Raw genomic sequence first — 21328 nt, forward strand, 5'->3', positions numbered from 1 at the left:
TTTTCCTGTATTTGGTAATGTTTCTGAAATTCAGTAATTCAATTTAACCAAGTTGATTTTGGCTCTATACTCTGATTACCATTTTCCTTGCCCCTCATTTAGGCCATTTGTGTTTTATACATACTCTTACTTAAAGGAATGATAATGGGATATTCTTTGAAATTGTGTGTAGTATATCAAGAATTTGTGAATGTATTTCATTGCTTCACTTGGTATATAAATACTCTCAGTATTTTGAGCTGCTAAAGATTGGATATTTGACAAAGGAATCTAAAAAATTTACAGTAAGGGCAGTGAGAGACTAATTATTGTTATTTTCAAACTCTGAAAGATGTAGTGTCTATTTTAAATGCTGAAAACTTCCAATGTGTTTAGTGCTTGGGAAGCTGCAAGAATGACAATAATGTCATAATGTTGAGACATAATTTTTAAAGATTTACTTATTATTTTTAGTGGAAAGTCAGATTTACAGAGAGACAAAGCTCTTCCGTCTACTGCTTCACCCCCCTAAGCAGCCGCAATGACCAGAGCTAAGCCGAGCCAGGAACTTCCTCTGGCTCCCAAGGCTTTGGGCCACCTTCCACTCCCTTCCCAGGCCACAGGCAGGGAGCTGGAAGGAAAGTGGAGCAGCTGGAATATGAACCAGCACCCATATGAGATCCCAATACATGCAACGTGAGTGTATTAGCCACTAGGCTACTGTGCCAAGGCCCATAGTTTTATTTCTTCTTAAAACGTCGATGGGACCTGGCACTGTAGCCTAGCAGCTAAAGTCTGCAGACAGAAGATCTTTTCTGTCGCTCCTCTCTATCTGTGTGACTTTCCAATAAAAATAAATAAATCTAAAAAAAAAAGGTATTGTATGTGTGTGTGTGTAAATTTTGAATGGTAAATCAGATTTTGTGATTTAATTCTTAAAAAGCAAAGTAATTATCTATAAAACTGTGTCACATAATGCAGTGTAATCAACAATAAAAAAAATCTCAAAAAAAAAAAAAAGCAAAGGAATTAGGCTGAAATTGTACTGGTTCTAGTTAAGTGTGTTTTTATGTAGTGTGAAAAATGTTACATTTGTTTTTCCTTTTTTCAGATTGCAAAATTACGTCAGCAGTTGCAGAGAAGTAAGCACAGCAGTCGACATCATCGAGAGAAAGAAAGACAGTCTCCATTCCATGGCAACCACGCAGCTATTAACCAGAGTCAGGTAGGAGCAGGGATTCCTCAAGATCCAGAAAAGAAAGGGATTTTTTATTTCATAGATAATTGTTTAGCACAAAAAAATGTCCAAAAGAGTATTTAAAACTATAAATTATATACTGAATTATATACTGAATTACAATCTTCTTTGTTAAAAACAGTATTGATAGAATGGTACTTCTGTTTATTCTCGCAGGTATAGCTAATTAATATATTTTGATTTGCCATATTTTTGTCTTCGTCAGTTTAATAATATATTGGAGTCTGAATAATACAGAGATGTAAATATTAGCTGTGGAACAGAGCCTATTTCGGAGTCTTTCAAAGTCTTAGTGTCCTTACCTGAAGATAATGAGAATAATAAAATTGGTCTCACAGTAATTTGGCAGGGACCCAGCAAGTTAACCTAGTGCCGGAAGTCCTCACCTTGCGTGTGCTGGAATCCCATATGGGCCCTGGTTCATACCCTGCTTCCCATCCAGCTCCCTGCTTGTGGCCTGGGAAAGCAGTCGAGCACGGCCCAGCTCACACTTGGGAGACCTGGAAGAAGCTCCTGGCTCCTGGTTTCAGATCGGCTCAGCTCCAGCCTTTGTGGCCACTTGGGGAGTAGATCAGCGGACAGAAGATCTTCTCTCTTTCCTCCTCTCTGTATTTCTGACTTTACAATAAAAATGGTAAAAAAAAAAAAATCATTTGGCAGGAAATAGCCTGCACCTCCTTGGTGTCCTTCAGTAGGACTCATGTAGGGAGGATTTCTCTAACCACATTGAAGTTGGCCATGACACTTTGGCTGAGGGACAAGTTCAGCTGAGATGTCATGATTAAAACAAGTTCTAAAAGTGAAGTTTTGGGGATGAGGGAGTCTAGATTCAGTTTTCTGTTTCAACAGTAAGGTCTTGAGAAATACAGGCAGCACATAGAAGGCTTAATGTTACGACTTTCAGATTATTTAACAGGATCATAATGCAAGAACAAGCATGGCCACCCTATTTTTGTAAATAATGTTTGACTGCAGTGTGACACTCTGACTTTTAATGTATTATCTGCGGCTTTCCTGTAACAACAATGCAACTGAGTAGTTCTGACAGACTATCTGCCCCTTGATGCTTAAAATACTTACTCTTTGGCTCTTATAAGGAAAACTATTCATTTGAAGAATCATAGTTTTTGATCACTGCTAATTCTGTGAATTGTTTGCAATAGAATGTTTGGGTAAAGGTATATATTTTTCCAAATTGATTTTGTCATTGTTTATACATTTGTCAGATTCTATTTCATTAATGTATGGTTTAGTTGTAACTTCGCATACCTTTTTCCCATATGTAAGATATTTGATTTAAAAAAATGACTATAGATTGATATATTTAAAAAGTAATGAAAGCTAGATTTATTTATGGAGAAATACAAATGTAAAAACAATAAGAAAAGAAACGTTTACATAGGATAATAAATGCTGAAATTAGAGTATTAATTACAAACCAAACCTCCTCACCCTGAAGAGGCTGGAGACTCAGAGTTTTACAGGTGAACTTTCTAACCATCACCACCTTCTGATCTATCCATAAGTAATTTGTGTGTGTTCTGGAAGATAGGCCATTTTTTTATTCCCAGTTCATATTTTTTACTCCAAGTAGAGTAGGGTTTAATTATCAATATTTTAGATTGAGTGATTAATTTAGGAGTTTTAAGCAAGTTTTTAATGTGCATTTTAACATATTACACTAAAATTAGTAATTTTTAATAAATAAAGATATCAGATTTTTTGCATATTGAATTTGCTTAAAAAAGATCATTGTACATTCAAAATACATTCCTTTGCAAACAGAGTAAGTCTAGGGAATGTCAACTTTAAAAATAGTCTGCTTGAGTTTTGCATACTGGACACATCAAACATTTTAACTGACTAGTTTGAGTGTTAATAGCCAACTGCAGGTTTATGTGTATAATGATATGACAGTGGTATTCATGTTGACTCAAAACCATGAGATTGTAAACATGAAAAAATTTTTATTGTCACTGATAAGCTTAATTTTAATGAATTTTCTCTCTATGGAGAAAAGTGTCATATTGAAACCATTTATCTATCCGCACAATGTTGTATTTCTACCCTTTCGTTGATACTGTAGTACTCACTAGGGGATATCTTGTATTGGATGTAAGAGTTAATTATAATATGGTGTAATGACTTTGTTGATAGAATTTAGAGTGCTGTGGAAGGGATATTTATTCTTGAAGTGTAGGTGGAACCTTCTTAGAACAGCTTCTCAGAGAGAGTAGTGTCTTTTCCCTTAATGTCACTAAGTAATCCCTGAAAGATAAGTAAGAGTTAGCCAGTCTGCTAGAGATGGAAGTCATGGCTCCAGGTAGGAGTACTAGTTAGCGATTAAACTAGTTAGATAATAGCAGCTAAATCTATGCATGTCCAAATCTAAGTTATTAGGAAGGTGAGACTTGATTCTAGGGATCCAGGGAACATTTAAAAAAATTACAGAAGACTGATAATACATGATCAGATGCATTTATTATTATGGTCACAGTGGGTTAAGAAAGTATATTAGAAGGCACATGTAAAGTAAAAAAAAAAAAGTTTAAGAATATGAGTTTAGTAGTCCAAATAAGAAATGATGACCTTAGGTAAGATAAAAGATGGGGAACCAACAAGAGTGGCTAAATGAGTGACTGTTAGAAGGTAGTAATTAATATTGGAACTCTATTAAATCACTTACTGTATTGCAACCTCTCTGTAAATGTTTGTATATATTGACATTTAATCCTTACCTTGAAGATGAGCATCATTGCCTCCATTTAACAGGAAAAAAAAATCAAAACCTAGAGAAATTAGATATCTTGTCCACAGTTACAGCAGAAACTCATGTGATTCTGATTTCAGAGTCTGAGTTTTTCAAATGTACTAACTATTGGTTGACAGAAATAAAAATGATGAGAGAAAAGGATAATAACAGTTTTAACCTTTAAAATATAACTTTAAAAGTATGTTTGCCTTCCTCAATACCATATACAAAAATAATTGAAAATGGATAGAAAAGCCTAATCATAAGAGTTAAAAACTAAAATTTCTTGAAAAACATAAACGAAATGTTTGTGACATTGGAATAGGCAGTAGTCATTTCTTAAGTAAGATGCTAAAATGATAGACCAGAAAATATTAATTGAACTTCATCTAAATTGTGCTTCATAAGACACGATCAGGTAAGTAAAAAAGGCAACTTGCAGACTAGAAGAAGATTATTATACTTAGAAATCATGGATCTGATAAGGTATTTCTATCTGGACTGTACAAAAAAGCTCTTGGAACTCAATGAAAAGCCAACTCAATGTTTGAGTGCACTGATTATCTTAATAGTTTTTTCAGACAGAAAGCATATAATGCCAGTATAGTTTTCCTCACATTTCTATGAAATACCACTTCACACACATTAGAATGGTGATTTAAAAGACAGATAATAGCATGCATTAGAGATGGAGAAATTGGAACCTTTGTGTATAATTACTACTGGTAGAAATGTAAATTGAAGCAGTAGTTTTGGGGAAAAAATCTGAGTTCTTCAAAAGGCTAAATGAAGAACTGCTGTGTGATTTAGCACTTTCATGTTAGTTTTATCCGAGAGGACTGAAAATATGTGCCCATGTAAAAACTTTGGCACAGCTGTTCATAATAACATTATTCACAGTAGCCAAACTTTGAAACAGCCCAAACATGTATCAGCTGACAAGTGGGTAAATAAAATATGGCTTATTTGTATAATAGAATATTATTTGAATTAATAAAAAAAGGGATGTAGATACATGGAGAAGCATGGATGAACTTGAAAACATGCGAAGTGGAGGAAATTATACGTGAGAGGACACACCCTGTATGATTCCATTTTTAAAGGAAATGTCTGGAATAGGCAAACCCTTAGAGACAGGGTAGACTGATGGTTGCTGAGGCTTGGAAGGTTGTTTAAAAATAGGGAATGACGACTCGGAGAAATAGGTTTCTTTGGTAGAATTAAAAGATTGTGATAGCTGCACAACTCTTCAATACCGTAAAAACAAGAGTTGAACACATAAATGGATTGAATAATATGGTATTGTAAATTACATTTAATAAAGCTGTTACTAAAAATATCTACCAAAAACATCAATTACAAATGTAATTGGAAATAGTAAATTAAATAATTATATGATCTGTTCCCTTTCATGACAGCTAGTAGCTGTGTTATTTTAGCATGCTGTTGTATTACAGTGAGCAGTGTACCTTGACTCCCTAAGTGATAGAAGCATGATCCAGGCGTGAGTCTGTTTTTGATCCAGGGTAACCAAACCTATCTCCTGTAGATCTTGAAATAATAGGAACTACTTTGTCCAAGTAGCTTAAACTGCTTCTTCTGCTTCCGTGTCTCAGGACCACCTGCTGGAAGTATGAAACTCTACAGGTTGTTTCTGTGACAATACCTATTCATTGTGTTGTCCTGAGGATTAAATGGGAAAAAACACTTTTTTAGAAAAAGATTTATTTATTTTCATCTGAAAGATAGATTTGCAGAGAGGAGCGGCAAAGAGAAAGATCTTCCATTCACTGGTTCACTCCCCAACTGGCCACAGTGGTTGGAGCTAAGCCTATCCAAAGCCAAGAGCCAGAAGCTTCCTCAGGGTCTCCTACGTGGCTACAGGGTCCCAAGGCTTTAGGCCACCCTCAACTGCTTTCCCAGGCCACAAGCAGGGAGCTGGAAAGGAAGTGAAGCAGCCGGGATACGAACCTTTGCCCATATGGGATTGAGGATTTAGTCACTAAGCTACTGCAGTGGGCCCTTACTTCTGTATTTTTTTGGTCAGTCAAATCAGTATGGCCAGTCCAGAGAGAGGCATTTAGGTTCTATTTCTCAATAGGAAATTATCTTTTAATCTATCAGATGTATGGTTTTTTTTTTTTTTTTTGAGGGGCAGTATTGCTCCATTGGTAGTGGGGTAGTCTGCAGACACCATTTAACAAAAGATCTTTTTCTTGGATATATGCTGGATTTATTTCAGTATAAAAGAATTCCCTTTTTAATTTGCATCATTTTCTTCCTGTAAATTCAGGGAAAACTGCCTATTAGGAGCCATAAAGACTGCAGATTACCAAAAGGTTTTCCAAAAATGAGTCTCAAATGCTTAAAACGTACTAGTTTTTAAGAGCATTTCAGGAAATGGACTGGTTAGAAAATGGGGCCAGCACACTTCAGAATTGATTGAGGAGTAAGGTCAGATGTCAGTTAAGAGTGGGAAGTGCCAGCCTTTTTATAACCAGATAAGCAGAATTTGGAAGTGAGAATTAAAGGATCCTGTAGGTATTTTCTGACGATTTTTCGGCCTCAGGCAAAAAAGCCTTCCCACAGGGTTTTACTTCTTCAACCAGCCTGATGATGGCATGATTTGTAGTAGTTTAGGAAAGGTTAAGAGCAAAGGGACAGTGAGCTAGAAAGGGAGAGTTTTCATCTTCATCTGAGGAAGGAGAGACTGATAGTGGTGTTGGCAATGAATATGTTAATTTTTAATCCAGGGTTCTTGCCTCCTGCAGAGGTAGGAATACTAAATGGAGATTGATATCTCATGCAGTTAGGAACAGAGTTTATTTGGCAGTAAGTGAACAAATGTACATTCATACATGAGTGTGTGCCACCCACAGAAAAGCTCAGCATAAGTGAGTCAGAGGATCACCCATAAATTGGAAAAAACTGAAAGCAGTATATGGGTATATCCAAGAGTGGGTTACAAGGAGAGTGGGAAAGGTCTGTGTGAGCTCCGTGGTGGAAGACCGGAATGTCCACATGCATTCCAGCAGTGGAAGGGGTGCAAGCCAGAACAGTACGTTTAAGTGAGGCCCTTCACAGAAAGTGCAAGCTAGAAGGTGCATCTGAGGCAGGGAGAATTCTGTCCTGCCTTGCACCTTTGGATATGGAAACAGTGTGGAGTCTCAGCCTGAGCCCTGGTCCTGGGTGCCACAGGTGCATGCTGAGAAAGTAGGCTTATCAAATTGACGTCCAAGAGACATCTTTTCCCTGCAGTGGTGCAAGAATGCCAACTTGCGTAAACTAACTTCGTGCCTTTCTGTCCCACATTACACTGTAAAAAATTAAAATTAGAAGACCAGTATTATGGTGCTGCCGTATAGTGCTAGTCTCCCATATAGGTGGCGGTTCTTCCACTTTTGGTTCAGCTCCCTGCTAATGTGCCCGGGAAAGCAGTGAAAGGTGGCACCAGTACTTGGGCACCTGCCACTCACATGGAGATCTGGATGGAGTCCTGAGTCCTGGCTTATTCCTGGCCTAGTCCTTGGTGTTGTAACTATCTGGGGAGTGAACCAGTAGACCAAAATTTTCTATCCCTTTCCCTTCTCCCTCCTTCTTTCCCTCATTCTCTCTATTATTCTGTACGTGTGTTACTGTTTCATATAAATCTTCTAAAAAATTAAATTGCTGCTTTGTACTGGAGTCTTTGCTAGTCCAGGAAATACTGATCCTGATATTGTCATCTAGAAAACAAGAATAGGTACATAGGCTATGACTTAAAAAAAAAAAAAAACGAAGGTAGGCCTAGTGTGACAGCTTAGTGTCTAAATCCTTGCCTTGCATGAGTCAGGATCCCATATGGGCGCCAGTTAATGTCCTGGCTGCTCCACTTCCCATCCAGCTCCCTGCTTATGGCCTGGGAAAGCAGTCCAGGATGGCCCAAAGCCTTGGGACCCTGCACCCGCATGGGAGACCTGGAGAAAGTTCTGGCTTCAGATCGGCTCAGCTCAGGCTGTTGCAGCTGCTTGGGGAGTGAGTCAGTAGACAGAAGATCTGTCTCTCCTCTGTAAATCTGCCTTTCCAATAAAAATAGAAAGATCTTAAAAAAGAAAAAAAGTAGTTTAACTGTGGTTTAAAATAATGGAGGAGGTGGTTCCTGAGAACAAGAATTGCAGGAATAAAGAAATGCAATGGCAGAGACAGGACAGGAAGTACCACGGCAGTATTGCGCAGGCCAGGCCTGATTCAAAAGCCCCTGTACTTGGATTTTTTTTTCCAAGCTGCTATTTTCTTCTTAATCATTCTAAACATAAATTTTCACCTCCCTTTAGTCATAATAGAGGTTCTGGCTCACTTTTGTCTCATGGAGTTTGGTGAATTGCTGAACAAACCTTTGCCATCCTAGTTGTCTATTGAGAGAGTTTTATCCTTCACCAACCTTTAGACTTCTTTTCTCTACTCAGGCACTTTTTCAGTAATTATCCTCTGTCTTTCCTGATTCAGTATGTATTAAACTACAGTCTTAACTATACATTTTGAAACAGTGAAACAGACATTGAAGTTACAATGTAGATTGATCTTAGGAGAGTCAGTGTTCACCAGACCTTCTGTGGGTGTTCTTTGTTTTTGTACAGATTTTGTTCTTTAATATATATAGAAATATATGGAATTTATAGAAAAATAAAACTTTTGAATGATGACACATTTAATTAGAAACCTTAATTGGCTGAATCTGCCGAAGATTTAATATGGGTAGAAGGGATCAAATACTTGGAAAACAGGAATCCTTGATTTTTCCAAATGGGAAATTTTATTGGAGTTTTGGTGGATTTTTGTTTGCTCTAGTTTTTAGTGTTTGCATATTTATGGAAGGTGGAGCATCAAAGAGAAATCCCTGTGCTGGTTCAGTTCCCAAATGCTTGCAACAGCCAGCGCTGGGCCAGGCCAAAGCCAGAAGCCTGGACCTCCATCCAGGTCTCCCACAGGGCAGACGGAGAACCAAGCATTTGCCAAGGTCCACCGTCTCCCAGGATGCATCATCAGGAAGCTGTGTCAGAAGCAAAGCAGCAGGAATACCAGTTGGCACTCTGTATGGGATGCAGGTGTCCCAAGTTGTGGCCTAACTTAGTACACCCTGATGCCTGGCCTGAGAAAGAAACTTAACAGCAGAACAATTAAGAATTCACACATCTTTCTTTTGAAAACTGATCTAGTTATTTGTTTGAAAGAAAAAGAGTCCCTAAATGTTCACAACAGACAGAACTAGGCCAGACCAAAGCCAGAAGCCAGGCTCTTCATCCAAGTGTCTCATGTGGCTGACAAGAATCAACTAGTTGGGCCATCATCCACTGCCTTCCAGATGCATCATCAGGAAAGTGGTTTGGGATTGTGGAGTAGCCAGGATTCCAGCCAGATACTGCCATGTGAGATCAACTTCCCAAATGGTGGTCTGCCACAATGCTCACTCTAAGAGGAAAATAAGCAGCTTTTACCTTTTCACAATTATGAAAATTTTTTTTTATGGTTAATCTGGTAACTCACTGTTGTTTACATATAGTGATTTATATTTAGAAGTATACATTTTATTCCAGAAACTTATATAGGAAAAATTAACTCTTGCTATTAAATTCCTTATGATTCAGTAAATGATAAGGGTTATATATATATATATATATATAATTTTTATTAATTACATTTCATTATGTGACAGTTTCATAGGCTCTGGGGATGCTCCAACCCCTCCCTGTACCCTCCCCCCATGGTGGATTCTCCACCTTGTCGCTCTATCACATTTTTTATTTTTTGGGTTACATGGCATTATGTGTCATTGTTTTATAGGCCCTGTGATTCTCCCCCCCCACCACCACCATAGTGTATTCCTCTACCTTGTTGCATCACCATAGATTAAATTCAGTTGAGATTCTTTCATTGCGTGCATCTACCAGGCAAAAAGTCCTGCATCTTATTGTCATCAGTTTCTTGGGGAGACCATCTCTGGTCCAAAGGTCCAGCCCTCCCCCTTGCCTTGCTTGAGCTGGTGAATGTTGTAGTCTGGCCCACCCCACACCCCCCTCAGGATGCACACTCAAGCGCCGTTGCCCCAACTAGTCCAGACTGCCGTCGGTTCTCCAATCTGTGGTCAAAGGCATGCTTCCCGGTCACACCTAGCTTAGTCCACCACCACTCCATCTCTTGAAGTGACCTGCGGGGCTACGAGGGAGGTAATGATAAGGGTTTAAGTATAATCATTTGTGATGTTTTCTGGTATTTTAGAATGCAAAATGTTTGCAAAAGTGAAATCATTAAGTCTGGTTACTTTCTAGTTTTGAAATAATAATGTTACAGTGTTTCCCCTGATTATGCTACTATTGCTAAATGACTTGTGCTTCAACCTTTGTTTCACTTATCTAAAGGGTGTGTTGGACTTGAATAAATTGCTTGGGTTTTTTCTTTTCCATCACCCCCTTCTTTCTTCTTTCTTCTTTTTTTTCCTTTGCTTTAAACAGATAAACGTATCAGTAAATACTTGATGCCTTACAAATTATATTGGAAAGCAGTTTTCCAATCCAGTGTTAGGCTGTGACTTCACCCTGAAAGACAATAGACATTATCAACAATGTAGATGTTATACATAGTTAGTTCACTGCTGTGTTTATGTATGTATTTCTTAACATGACAGGAGAATTTGTTAGACAAGTTTATTAATAAATAATTATGATTTTAAAATCCAAAAAGGTGTAACATTTGCAATAATGGTCATAATCCCTGATGCATTCCTTTCACAGGCTCCTCTTTTTTGTCTCTGTAACTTAGCCTTTAGAACAGGTAAACCTGAAAGCAGCCTGGGAACAGCATCTAGTGCAAGCTATTACTTTTTGTGTTACTTTGTGACCGTTATAAGAGAATATTAGGGGCTGATGAGGTGGCATATCAAGCTAAGCCATCTGCATCACCAGCATCCAGTATGGGTGCCAGTTCGTGTCCTGGCTGTTCCGCTTTTGATCCAGCTCCCAGCTTATGACCTGGGAAAGCAGCAGAGGATGGCTCAAGTCCTTGAGCCCTGCTTCGGGTCAGCTCAGCTACAGCCATTGTAGCCTTTGGAGGGGTGAGCCAGCAGATAGGTGATCTCTGTCACTACTTCTCTGCCTTTTTATTAAAAATTTAGAAAAAGCATTTTAGAACTGAGCACCATTACTCAGTATGAAACAGAAAAAACTTCTTTGTGTAGTTCATGTATTGATAACTGCAGAGCAGCTGGCATTGGCAGGTTAAGCCACCATTTGTAGTGCTGACAGCCCATATCACAGCAAAGTGCTCACTGCTCAGCTTTCTGTCGAGGTCCCTGCTGATGTGCTTGGGAAGTACTTGGACCACTGCTGACAGTGTAGGAGGCCTGGATTGAACTCTGGGCTTCTCGACCAGCCCTGACCACTTGGCCATTTAGGGAGACTTTTCTGCCTCTCCCTCCTCCTTTCTCTCTGTCTCTGTAGCTCAATCCTTCAAACACCTCAATCATTTTTTTAAATTCCAAAATCTTTAAGGCTGTGCCATTTTTTGTTATCTCATCATTTTCTGACACAGTTGGGACGGCTGCATGACAGAAATGTTATGTGTTGTCCACTCCAGACTGGTCAGAGAAAGAGCTTTCTTTTTCCCTGTCTCCTCACTGTTGCGTTTTCTATTGTTCCATTTTCTATTGCTCCACCTTGAGTCTCTTTTCACAGCAACCAAAGTCCAAAATTAGCTTCCATGCACATTAGATTATACAGTGAGGTTTTACTCACATTGAGAAAGAAATCAAATGGTGAAGATGTGTTAGTGAAAATCTTTGGGAAATAGAGGACTCCTGGCAGCTAGCCAGTTCAGTGAGTTTCTTGGATATTATGTCACTATGTTTGTGAAATAAGGACATGAGGACTTGGAAGTGAGGATCATGGCAAAGAACACAGAAAGAGAAGTGGTACAGAATGGTGGTATGTGCTGATTGTCCTTCTCATCTTGTTAATTCTGTCACAGAATGAACTAGTGCTGGGATTCTTGGGGGAAGTGAGATAAGTATTTGGCTTTGAGCATGAAAGTAGAAGTCAAGACTAAGAACTTCAAAAGTAAGCAAGTGCTCAAACTGCTTGATACTCAGTTAATTCCCATGTAACACGTATATAACATTTTCAGGGTTACTGGGTACTAATTCGTTTGTGGACCATTTTAAAAAACAGTAACACCTGACCTTTTAGTAGTTTCTTTCCAGGAACAGAACTAAAGAGATTATTTTAGGCAGATAAGATATGATCCAATATGATCCTATCATCTTTTTTGTTATGTCTTTTTGTCATAAGGTAAAATTAGCTTTTTGTGTGTGTAATAAGTGGTTTTGTGCATTTTAACATATATGCAGACGATGCTACCCCATCCACATTCAAGGAAGAATTACGTTGTGGTATCCTCTTACTGTCCACCATCCCTAACATCTTCTAACCATTGCTTTAGCCTTGTCTTTTTGAAGCTGTCTTATAAATGGAAAAATGCAACATACACTCTTTTGAGACTGTTTTTTCTGTTTTATAATTTTTTAGTTTCATTTTCTTTTTGATGTTTACATAGTTAAAAGGGATGCATGCCCATGTGGACCACCGATTAGGGTGGGGAGGGTCGAGGAATGGGGGAATGGTGGATGAGACAACTGACTCCAATTTCCTTTTTCTTCCTGTATCCTGGAAAAGTGGGGAGAGAAGAGAAGAGGGCCACAGCCAGCAGCCTAACCGCATCAGTACCCAGAAATTGAGGACGGCCACCTGATGTCGTCCTAGCTAGGGTCCCCGTTACGGAGCATGTTCCAAGGGTACTGTTTAAGAAGTTTTGATACCTGTGAGATGTTATTGATTTCATTGCTCCAAGATTGAGGAAATCCTTCCAAGGTCCATTGGCTGACCATAGTCACCTTAGAGTCTCCACTTACCCAGTTACTCACTGTTGAAGCTGGGCTGGCAGAGATTTTCCAGTTTGTTCTGCCGTTAGCGATACTAGACATGCTCTGCAAGCCTCAATGAACTGGTTGTCCTGTCCCCCAAGAGCAAATGGTCATGCCATCCACTGCACAGGCCTCAACAACTGTGGAGACCCAGTTCTGACATATGCATTCCACAGTCAGACCACAAATCCTGTGATTTTTTCACTGTGGTTGGAGTTTTGAGTCCAGTGATCCAGTTGAGGGCATCGCCAAAGAAACCTTTCCAGAGGTGACCCCAGCCTGACTCCTGTGTGTGACAGCCAGTGCAGGGCCTGGTTCAGTCTATCACCAACATCAGCCTATACACAAACTGTTGGTTGCAGTTGGTTCTGTCCCCAGCCCCATCTCATATGCAAACCAATGGATGCTGCAGCCCAGCCCAACTCTGCCCAATACACACTTGGCCCTCTCACACACCAGCAGGAAATGCAGGCCAGTCAGAGCGACCCGCAGACTTGAGTCAAAGTAGTCTACTTACATTTATCACAATGAAGAAATCTTTTTTTCTGCCTCAGGTTTAAGTCTGTGGGACTGAACTACTTTAAGGGAAATTAGACAGTTATCAAGGCAAAAAAGTCATCAGTTCAAGACCATCTTAAATATTATTATGAATTATTGAAGTTAGTAACTCATTCATTGTAGAGAATTCCTGATTATCAAAGGATGGGAAAATACTCAAAAAAAATTGGGGAAAATAAAAAACAGTAAAATTATGTGTGACTTTTTTTTACCTGTATATAAAAACTAACTAGTTTGAGTATTGGTAGCATTTATAGTTTTAGTGTTGTAGGGACTTAGTATATGTGCTGCCATCTGGGACGCTGGATTAGTTGGGTTTTCAGAGCTATTTTTTTTTTTAATGAAAAACTGGACTGGAATATATAGTCTTTCAGAAGATCTTAAAAATCTTCTGTAAGAGTAAATTAAAAGATGTAAATGCTAAGAGCAGAGAGCATATATTAGGTACTAATTAAATGCTGCTTATTTTATAAAACAAGTTTGTGCATCTATTTATAAGACCTTATGTTCCTCTTTTGTTGGTTTTAATATTCAGTGTTAATATTTTGTTTGCATTGTTCAGTTTGTCATAAAAGCATGATTTATAATGACTATATGATATATCATACTATGCCTTCTTTATGCTTTATTTTCTCTTTAATCCTAGCTGTTTTCCGACTTTTTATTTAATTTGTGTCAGTAGCATGAACAATGGAGAACAGCTTGTCAACACCAAGCAGATTTTCAGATCAAAGATTTAGAAATTTAAAACTAAGTGTTTAATCATTCTAACTCATACTTTAGTACTGAAAGTCAAATATGATGTTACTTTTAGTCTACTTGAAAGGAGAATAACAGAGACAGAAATCTTCTGTCTGTTGCTTCGCTCCCCAAATGCCCACAATACTCAAGACTGCTCAGGCTGGAGCCAGGAGCCTGGAACTCAGTCCAGACTTCCCAGATGGTTGGTAGGAATCCAAAACTGGAGCCATCATCTGCTGCTTCCCGGATGTATAGCTGGGAGGCAGAATAGCCAGAATTCAGTCGGACACTCCAGTAGGAATGTGGATGATGGCTTAGCCTGCTCTGATACCCACCCCTGTTACTTCATTTATAAACAGTTTAATCTTTAACTGATATGTAGCTGTGGAGACATACCTGTGAATGGATTTTGAGGAGTGAATGTCTGAATGTCTAAGAAAAAGGTGAGCAGACACTTATCTTACTATCCTCAGAGAAGATCCAGAAATGCCCTTTAAATAACTGAACAACATTTAAGCCAGTTAGAATATGAGTAATGAGAATTAAGATATAATTTCAATATGTATAACATAAAGAATTCATATGTAACCTATAAAGAGCTCTTTCAAGTCAATTAAGGGAAAAGCAAGTCTTCCTTTTCCCCCTGCTGTAAAAGACAAATGATACTAATTGTTTTTGTTTTTGTTTTTTAAAGATTTATTAATTTTATTACAGCCAGATATACTCAGAGGAGGAGAGACAGAGAGGAAGATCTTCCATCCGATGATTCACTCCCCAAGTGAGCCGCAACAGGCCGATGCTGTGCCGATCCGAAGCCGGGAACCAGGAACCTCTTCCGGGTCTCCCATTTGGGTGCAGGGTCCCAAAGCTTTAGGCCGTCCTCAACTGCTTTCCCAGGCCACAAGCAGGGAGCTGGATGGGAAGTGGAGCTGCCGGGATTAGAACCGGCGCCCATATGGGATCCCGGGGCTTTCAAGGCGAGGACTTTAGCCGCTAGGCCATGCCGCCAGGCCAATGATACTAATTGTTAAAAATTCACCATCAGGGCCGGCATTGTAACACAGCCACTGCCTGTGACCCTGGCATTCCATTTAGGTTTCGGTTCAAGTCCCAGCTGTTCCACTTCCAGTCCAGCTCCCTCCTAACAGCCTGATAAAACTAGAGGAAGATGGCCCAGGTGTTTGGGTGTCTGCCACCCACATGGGAGATCCAGACCAAAGTCCTGGCTCCTGGCTTTGGCCTGGCCCAGCCATGGCTGTTTGGTCATAGTGGGAGTAAACCAATGGATGATGTCTGTTTATCCCTCTCTATAATTCTGACTTTCAAATATATAAATAGATCTTTAAAAACAAAAATAAAGAGGAGGAAAATCATCTTCACTTATGCTCAACTACAGAAATTAGAGATGAGATGGTTTTTAGTCTGTAACAATAAGCAGACATTAAAAACAAAATTAATGGTCAGTGGTAAAGTTTTTTATATAGATCTGGCAAAAAAATGTAAGGAGTGAAATATCTTACTGTTCAGTTTGAAATTATGAAAGACTTTAGAAATCTTACCTATTCTTTTGGCCAGGATTTTCATCTAACCCAGGAATTTACCTTAAAGGTGTGTTTACCTGTTTGTACAATTGTTTACGTAAGAAGATGTCCATAGTGACTTAAAAAAGTTGGAAAGTATTTGTTCTGTAGGGTACATTTATTTCTTTATGTACTCTTGATGCAGAAATGCTATGTAGCTATACAAATGACATAATCAATAAAAGATTTAAAGGATAGATACTAGAGATCTGATATGAAGTAAAAAACACAAGATATGAAACATTCAGTACAGTCTGTTTCTGGTTACAAATGTGTGTTTTGGGAAGAAAATACCTGGATGGAAGAGTATATTAGACTAACAGTTGTTACCACTGAGCGATTGAACTCTATTTTTCTTTGTTCAGTGCAAACTTCTAATTTTACATTAAGGAAGATAGTGGTAGTTAAAAATGATTTTTCAGGGTAAAAATTTAATGGACATACTCAATTTTCCTGAGTCACTACATTTCTGGGTTATATTTAAATAGCTTCTTAAGCCTATTAAATGGTTGTAAGGAAAAGTAAAATGAAGGTGTGTTTGTTAGTGTCCTCAGTATGCTATTTTCACCCAGTTCTGTAAAACAGAAGTCAGTGATTAAGGTGATAGGGGGTCAGTATCGTGAGAGAGGGTGCTCGTGCTCTCTCTCTCTCGCGCGCGCGCGCTCTCTCTCTCTCTCTCTCTCTCTCTCTCTCTCTCTCTCTCTCACACACACACACACACACACACACACACACACACACACACACACAGAGTTATATTTTCATTTTGGGAAAGGAAAAACCAGAAGAAACACAAGGGCTGATCAGACCTTTGTAAACATATGGGCCAGGTATCAAAACTTTCTATTTGTAAATTGGTAAAGTAATTCTACATTTATCTTCTAAAAACATCACCATTCTTATTTTGCACACCACTTCATGTTGCTGAAAATTTATAGATTATTGATTACAGATTATAGTAGAAATTTAATTTTTTATAACATGGGTGTAGGGTTATCTTCTGTTTTCCCAAAAGCCTCAGAGGGGGGCTGGATCAGAAGCAGAGAATCTGTGGGACTTCAAACATCAGGATCCTAGCATTGCAGGCAGCAGGTTAAATCTGTTACATCTCAGGAGACATGGATTTTAGATAAGGGAAGGAGAGGCAGGCATTTAGCTTAGCACTTACAGTGCCCGTTTTCCATATTGGAGAATCTGGATTTGATTCCTGGCTACAGCCACTGATTCCACTGTTGTACTAATTCAGACCATGGAAGGCAGCAGTGATGGTAGAGTTAACTGGGTTCCTGCCACCCGTGTGGGATACCTGGATTGTGGAACTGGATCCAGTTCTAACCATTATGGGCATATAGGGAGTGAGCCAGCAGGTTGGAGCTAGTTTGCATATACTCAGTTGCTTTCCCACACACTCTGTCTTTCAAATTAAGAAGAAAGGTTACTTATGAGACGCAATACATAAAAGAAAATTGGGATTTGGGGGGAAAAAGGTACAAGAGTAATAGAAAAATACTGAGTAGTGTTTTTAAGAAAAAATAACAGGAAGTAGAAAATAAAAATTGTACCTACTGTTTACTGAGCTTTTACAAGCTAGGGCAGGGATCTTCTCATTTTATCCACAAGATTGTGAGGAGGACCCCTGCCACCACCATTTCCTGTCCCATATTACAGAGGCCCTCACTGACTAAGCTGGCAAGAAGTACTCAGACTTTCAAAGCAGCGCTTCCCCTGGGCTTTTGGCTTTCATTTTCTGTCTTTTCTAAGCATCGTTGTTGTGTTACTTAGTTTTTCCCCTTAAGTTGTATAGATGAGCAGAAAGTAAAACAGAGAAACACAAATTTAACATTAAGTTCTCTATCAGGTGACAAGATTATTCATTCAAGGAAACTAGTGATAAGTAACTAGAGGCCTTAATCCACTTGTCCACCTTCCTCTGTAAAAGGTTTTCCAGAGAAACCTCCCCAATTGAAGTATGAGTTAGCCACATTTCTATGCCTGACAACAGAACTGTATATAAGATTTCTTTTTTTTTGCGTGCTGAACCTTCAGACATTAGCAAGCAGATAGCTATTAATGCATATTTTACCTGTTACTATAGTATCTTGCTAGAAAAACAGGTCATTTCCTGTGTTTATACAATCAGGCATTTAGTAGATAGGCCTTGGGAAAAAGGAAAGAAATGAAGGGTATAGTTTGCTTTCCTGAAAAAATCAGAAGCAGAGCATTTATGATTTGAACTGGTGCACATGGATGGCAGTGTTACAGCCTGCTGCCGGAACCAGCCCCTTTGAGTTTTTATTTATTTTTATTTTAAAGATATGTTTATTTTTATTACAAAGTCAGATATATAGAGAGGAGAAGAGATAGGAAGATTTTCCGTCTGATGATTCACTCCCCAAATGAGCGCAATGGCCGGTGCTGTGCCAATCTGAAGCCAGGAGCCAGGAACTTCCTCCGGGTCTCCCACACGTTTACAGGTTCCCAAAGCTTTGGGCCGTCCTCAATTGCTTTCCCAGGCCACAAGCAGGGAGCTGGATGGGAAGTGGAGCTGCCGGGATTAGAACCGGCGCCCATATGGGATTCTGGCATGTTCAAGGCGAGGACTTTAGCTGCTAGGCCCTGAGTTTAAGACAGTTGTAAGTATGCTTCAATCTAGAGAAATAAAAGACAATGTTAAATCTCTTCTCTCCTTTTCTCCATCCTGTTGTCTTAAGGCTCCTGTTCCAAAGAGTACACTTATTCCAGTAATTCCCATCGCCAAATCAACAGGTTCTCGGTTCCGGAACAGTGTGGAAGGATTGAACCAGGAGATAGAAATAATAATTAAGGAGACTGGGGAAAAGGAAGAGCAGCTTATAGTAAGTAATCTCACCTTAAAATCAGCTTCACACATGAACTCTTAATTTTTAAAAAATTCACAATTCTGCTTTCCATATTTACTTATGTTTCTTCCTTCTGGTTAAAAGAAAATGAAAATTTATCTCTTTTGAAAAACTTTGACCTTGGCAAGTGATTGAAAAGCTTTCATCCCTTTGCATCTCATTGAAGCAGCTAATGTAACAAGTATTCCGATCTTAGAGCAGAAATTGTTTGCTTTAAAAAAAGTTACTCTAGCTGGTGTGTTTCTCATGTGCTATGACTACATGTAACAGTTGGCTTTTGCATTTTGGTGGGAGGGAAGTTGTGTGATACCAGATATCTTCTAACCATGAGTCTACTTGTTCCTTGTTTGTCAGTCAGTTACTCATGGTTTTAATTGACATGCCAGGCTGTATAATCATGAAATGCATTTAGAAATTATCTTCAATCTATCCCTCCTCCTAATTTGAATATACATAACAGTGATTCCCATTAAAACAATGAGAAAAACCACCTCAGGTTTAAAAGACTCGGAGTACATTTATTTAAGCCTCCAGTCACTGAGGGAGGAATTAGGGAGTTTGAAGTGATATTTTACTGATGTGTAAGAACCTTCTCCTCAAGATAAAAGCTTGAATTAGCTTAGAGAAGACACAGCTCCCCAACAGTTTCATCTGCACCATGGAGTAAGCCTGGTACGTACATCAAGGTGTGCAGGGAGCCGGTTCTCCTGCTAAGTGACCTCACAGGCGTTGCTTGATTTCCCCGTAGCACTGCTGTGATTCACCTTTCTCTCCTTTTAGGTTTCTTTTAAACTTCTCTCAGTGACAGTGGGCAGAGGGAGAAGGGTTGCAAGGACCTGTCACGGAGTGCTGTAGCTCACACATGGATGAACTTGTCCTCCAGCATGGCAGCTAGTGCTACTCCTTGTTTCTTCCTCTTTTCATGATCCTCCTTTATAAGTTTTAATACCACATTTAACACATGATAAGTAATTCATTGCAGTTTGTTTATTAAACAGCCCTTGGCCACCAATCCCCAGGAATACAAAGTCTTTGCTTGGTCTTCACTCCCACACAAAGAGGAGTCAGTTTACACAGGGATATGTCAGTAATAAGCACAAAGACCTCTTAGGTATAGTGGAATTTCTACTTTGTGAGGCCCTGGCACTGCAGGGGAAGGTTGACTGGGTGCATTGTTGGTGGATTTTGAAATCAGTGGTGAACAGATTGATGTTTTAAACATCTCTGAACAGCCACAAGACATTCCAGATGGGCATCGTGCCCCTCCCCCACTGGTGCAGAGAAGTAGCAGCACCCGGAGCATTGACACCCAGACTCCCGGCGGGGCGGACAAGGGAAGCAACAACAGCAGCCGCTCTCAGTCGGTGTCCCCCACGTCATTCCTCACCATTTCTAACGAAGGCAGCGAGGAGAGTCCTTGTTCAGCCGATGACCTGCTTGCTGATCCCAGGGATAAAGGTACTGTGCTGGGGTTGTTCTCAGAAGAATGACTGCCACCTATGTTATCGTTCATTCTGGCAGAATTAGGCTGCTTAGGGTAATGTGTTAGAAACATAGGTTTACAAAAATTGGAGTACAGAATAGTAGGTTTTACTGTGGAACTCAGGTGGTGGTCTAGTTGGGTGGATTTATGGGCTTTTATTTCCATTTTTTTTTACACTTGTTAATACAGCTTCCTTTTTAGAAACTTTTTTTATAAATGATGTGCATATTTGTGCTGCAAAGCACTTTGTGTTTTTTTTTTTATCTTGTTAAAAAGTATCTTGTTACCTTAATATTTAACTGAACACCAAGACTTCAAGTTAGTGTTTTTTGGGATCTGTTTCTGCGATTTCTGCTAGGATTTATTGATTTACATCAATACAAGACTACTGTTCATAGCAAACCTGATGTAAAATATGGGCATTTATGTACCTTTTAACCTTTATTTCTGATTTGTGTGGCTGGGTTCAGCAGTCATCTATTTAGAATCTCATCTATAGACCAGCTGAGTGTCCCAGAATGGCCCATTGTGGTGATGACTGAAACTGTAATCTCCTAAATCACTGAAATAATGAAGTTGTTGAAGAAGTCACTGCGGATTATGAGCAGCTGTAAACAGCAGACCTTTTGTTTTTCTCCTAAAAAAAGATGTATTGATTAATTTGAAAGGTCAAGCAATAAAGAGAGGGACAGAGAGAAAAGAGCCCTTCTAGCCACTGGTTTGCTTCCCAGCTTGCCATAACAGCTGGAGCTGAGATAGGCTAAGGCCATGAACTAAAACTCCTACAAAGGGACCCAAGTGGTTGGGCCAGTGTCCATTGCTTTTCCAGGCACATTGACAGGGAACTGGATCAGAAATAGGGCAGCAGGAACTCAAGCCAGAACTCCTATGGGATGCTGAATTATGGACAACAGCCTAACGCTCTGCACCACAGTGCTGGCTCCTCCCTGCCTTCCCTGTCCTCTTCTCTTCCCTCTCTCCTTCCTTCCTTGAAAGATGAAACATGGTACTAAAAATCTCTCTTGGTTTCCCATTCCTTATACTTGTTAGAACTCAGTATTTGTGGACTGCTGCATATGACTTTAGGAGATGAGTGACTGGCTGGCCTCCATGAATGTCTGTTGTAAGAAAATCGAACATAGGGCCCG

At 39.3% G+C, this 21328-nt stretch overlaps 1 protein-coding gene across 1 annotated transcript in view; it reads left to right on the forward strand.

Moving 5' to 3' along the window:
- Positions 1–21328, forward strand: part of FAM117B (family with sequence similarity 117 member B) — a 92403-nt gene that overhangs the window by 62859 nt on the left and 8216 nt on the right. The window contains exons 4-6 of the mRNA XM_004576927.3: positions 1091–1204; positions 18530–18673; positions 19930–20155. Of these exons, the coding sequence (XP_004576984.2) occupies positions 1091–1204; positions 18530–18673; positions 19930–20155 (484 nt within the window). The remainder of the gene's footprint in view (positions 1–1090; positions 1205–18529; positions 18674–19929; positions 20156–21328) is intronic.

This window comes from Ochotona princeps, chromosome 5, assembly GCF_030435755.1.
Source record: "Ochotona princeps isolate mOchPri1 chromosome 5, mOchPri1.hap1, whole genome shotgun sequence".
NCBI classification, from domain to species: Eukaryota; Metazoa; Chordata; class Mammalia; order Lagomorpha; family Ochotonidae; genus Ochotona; species Ochotona princeps.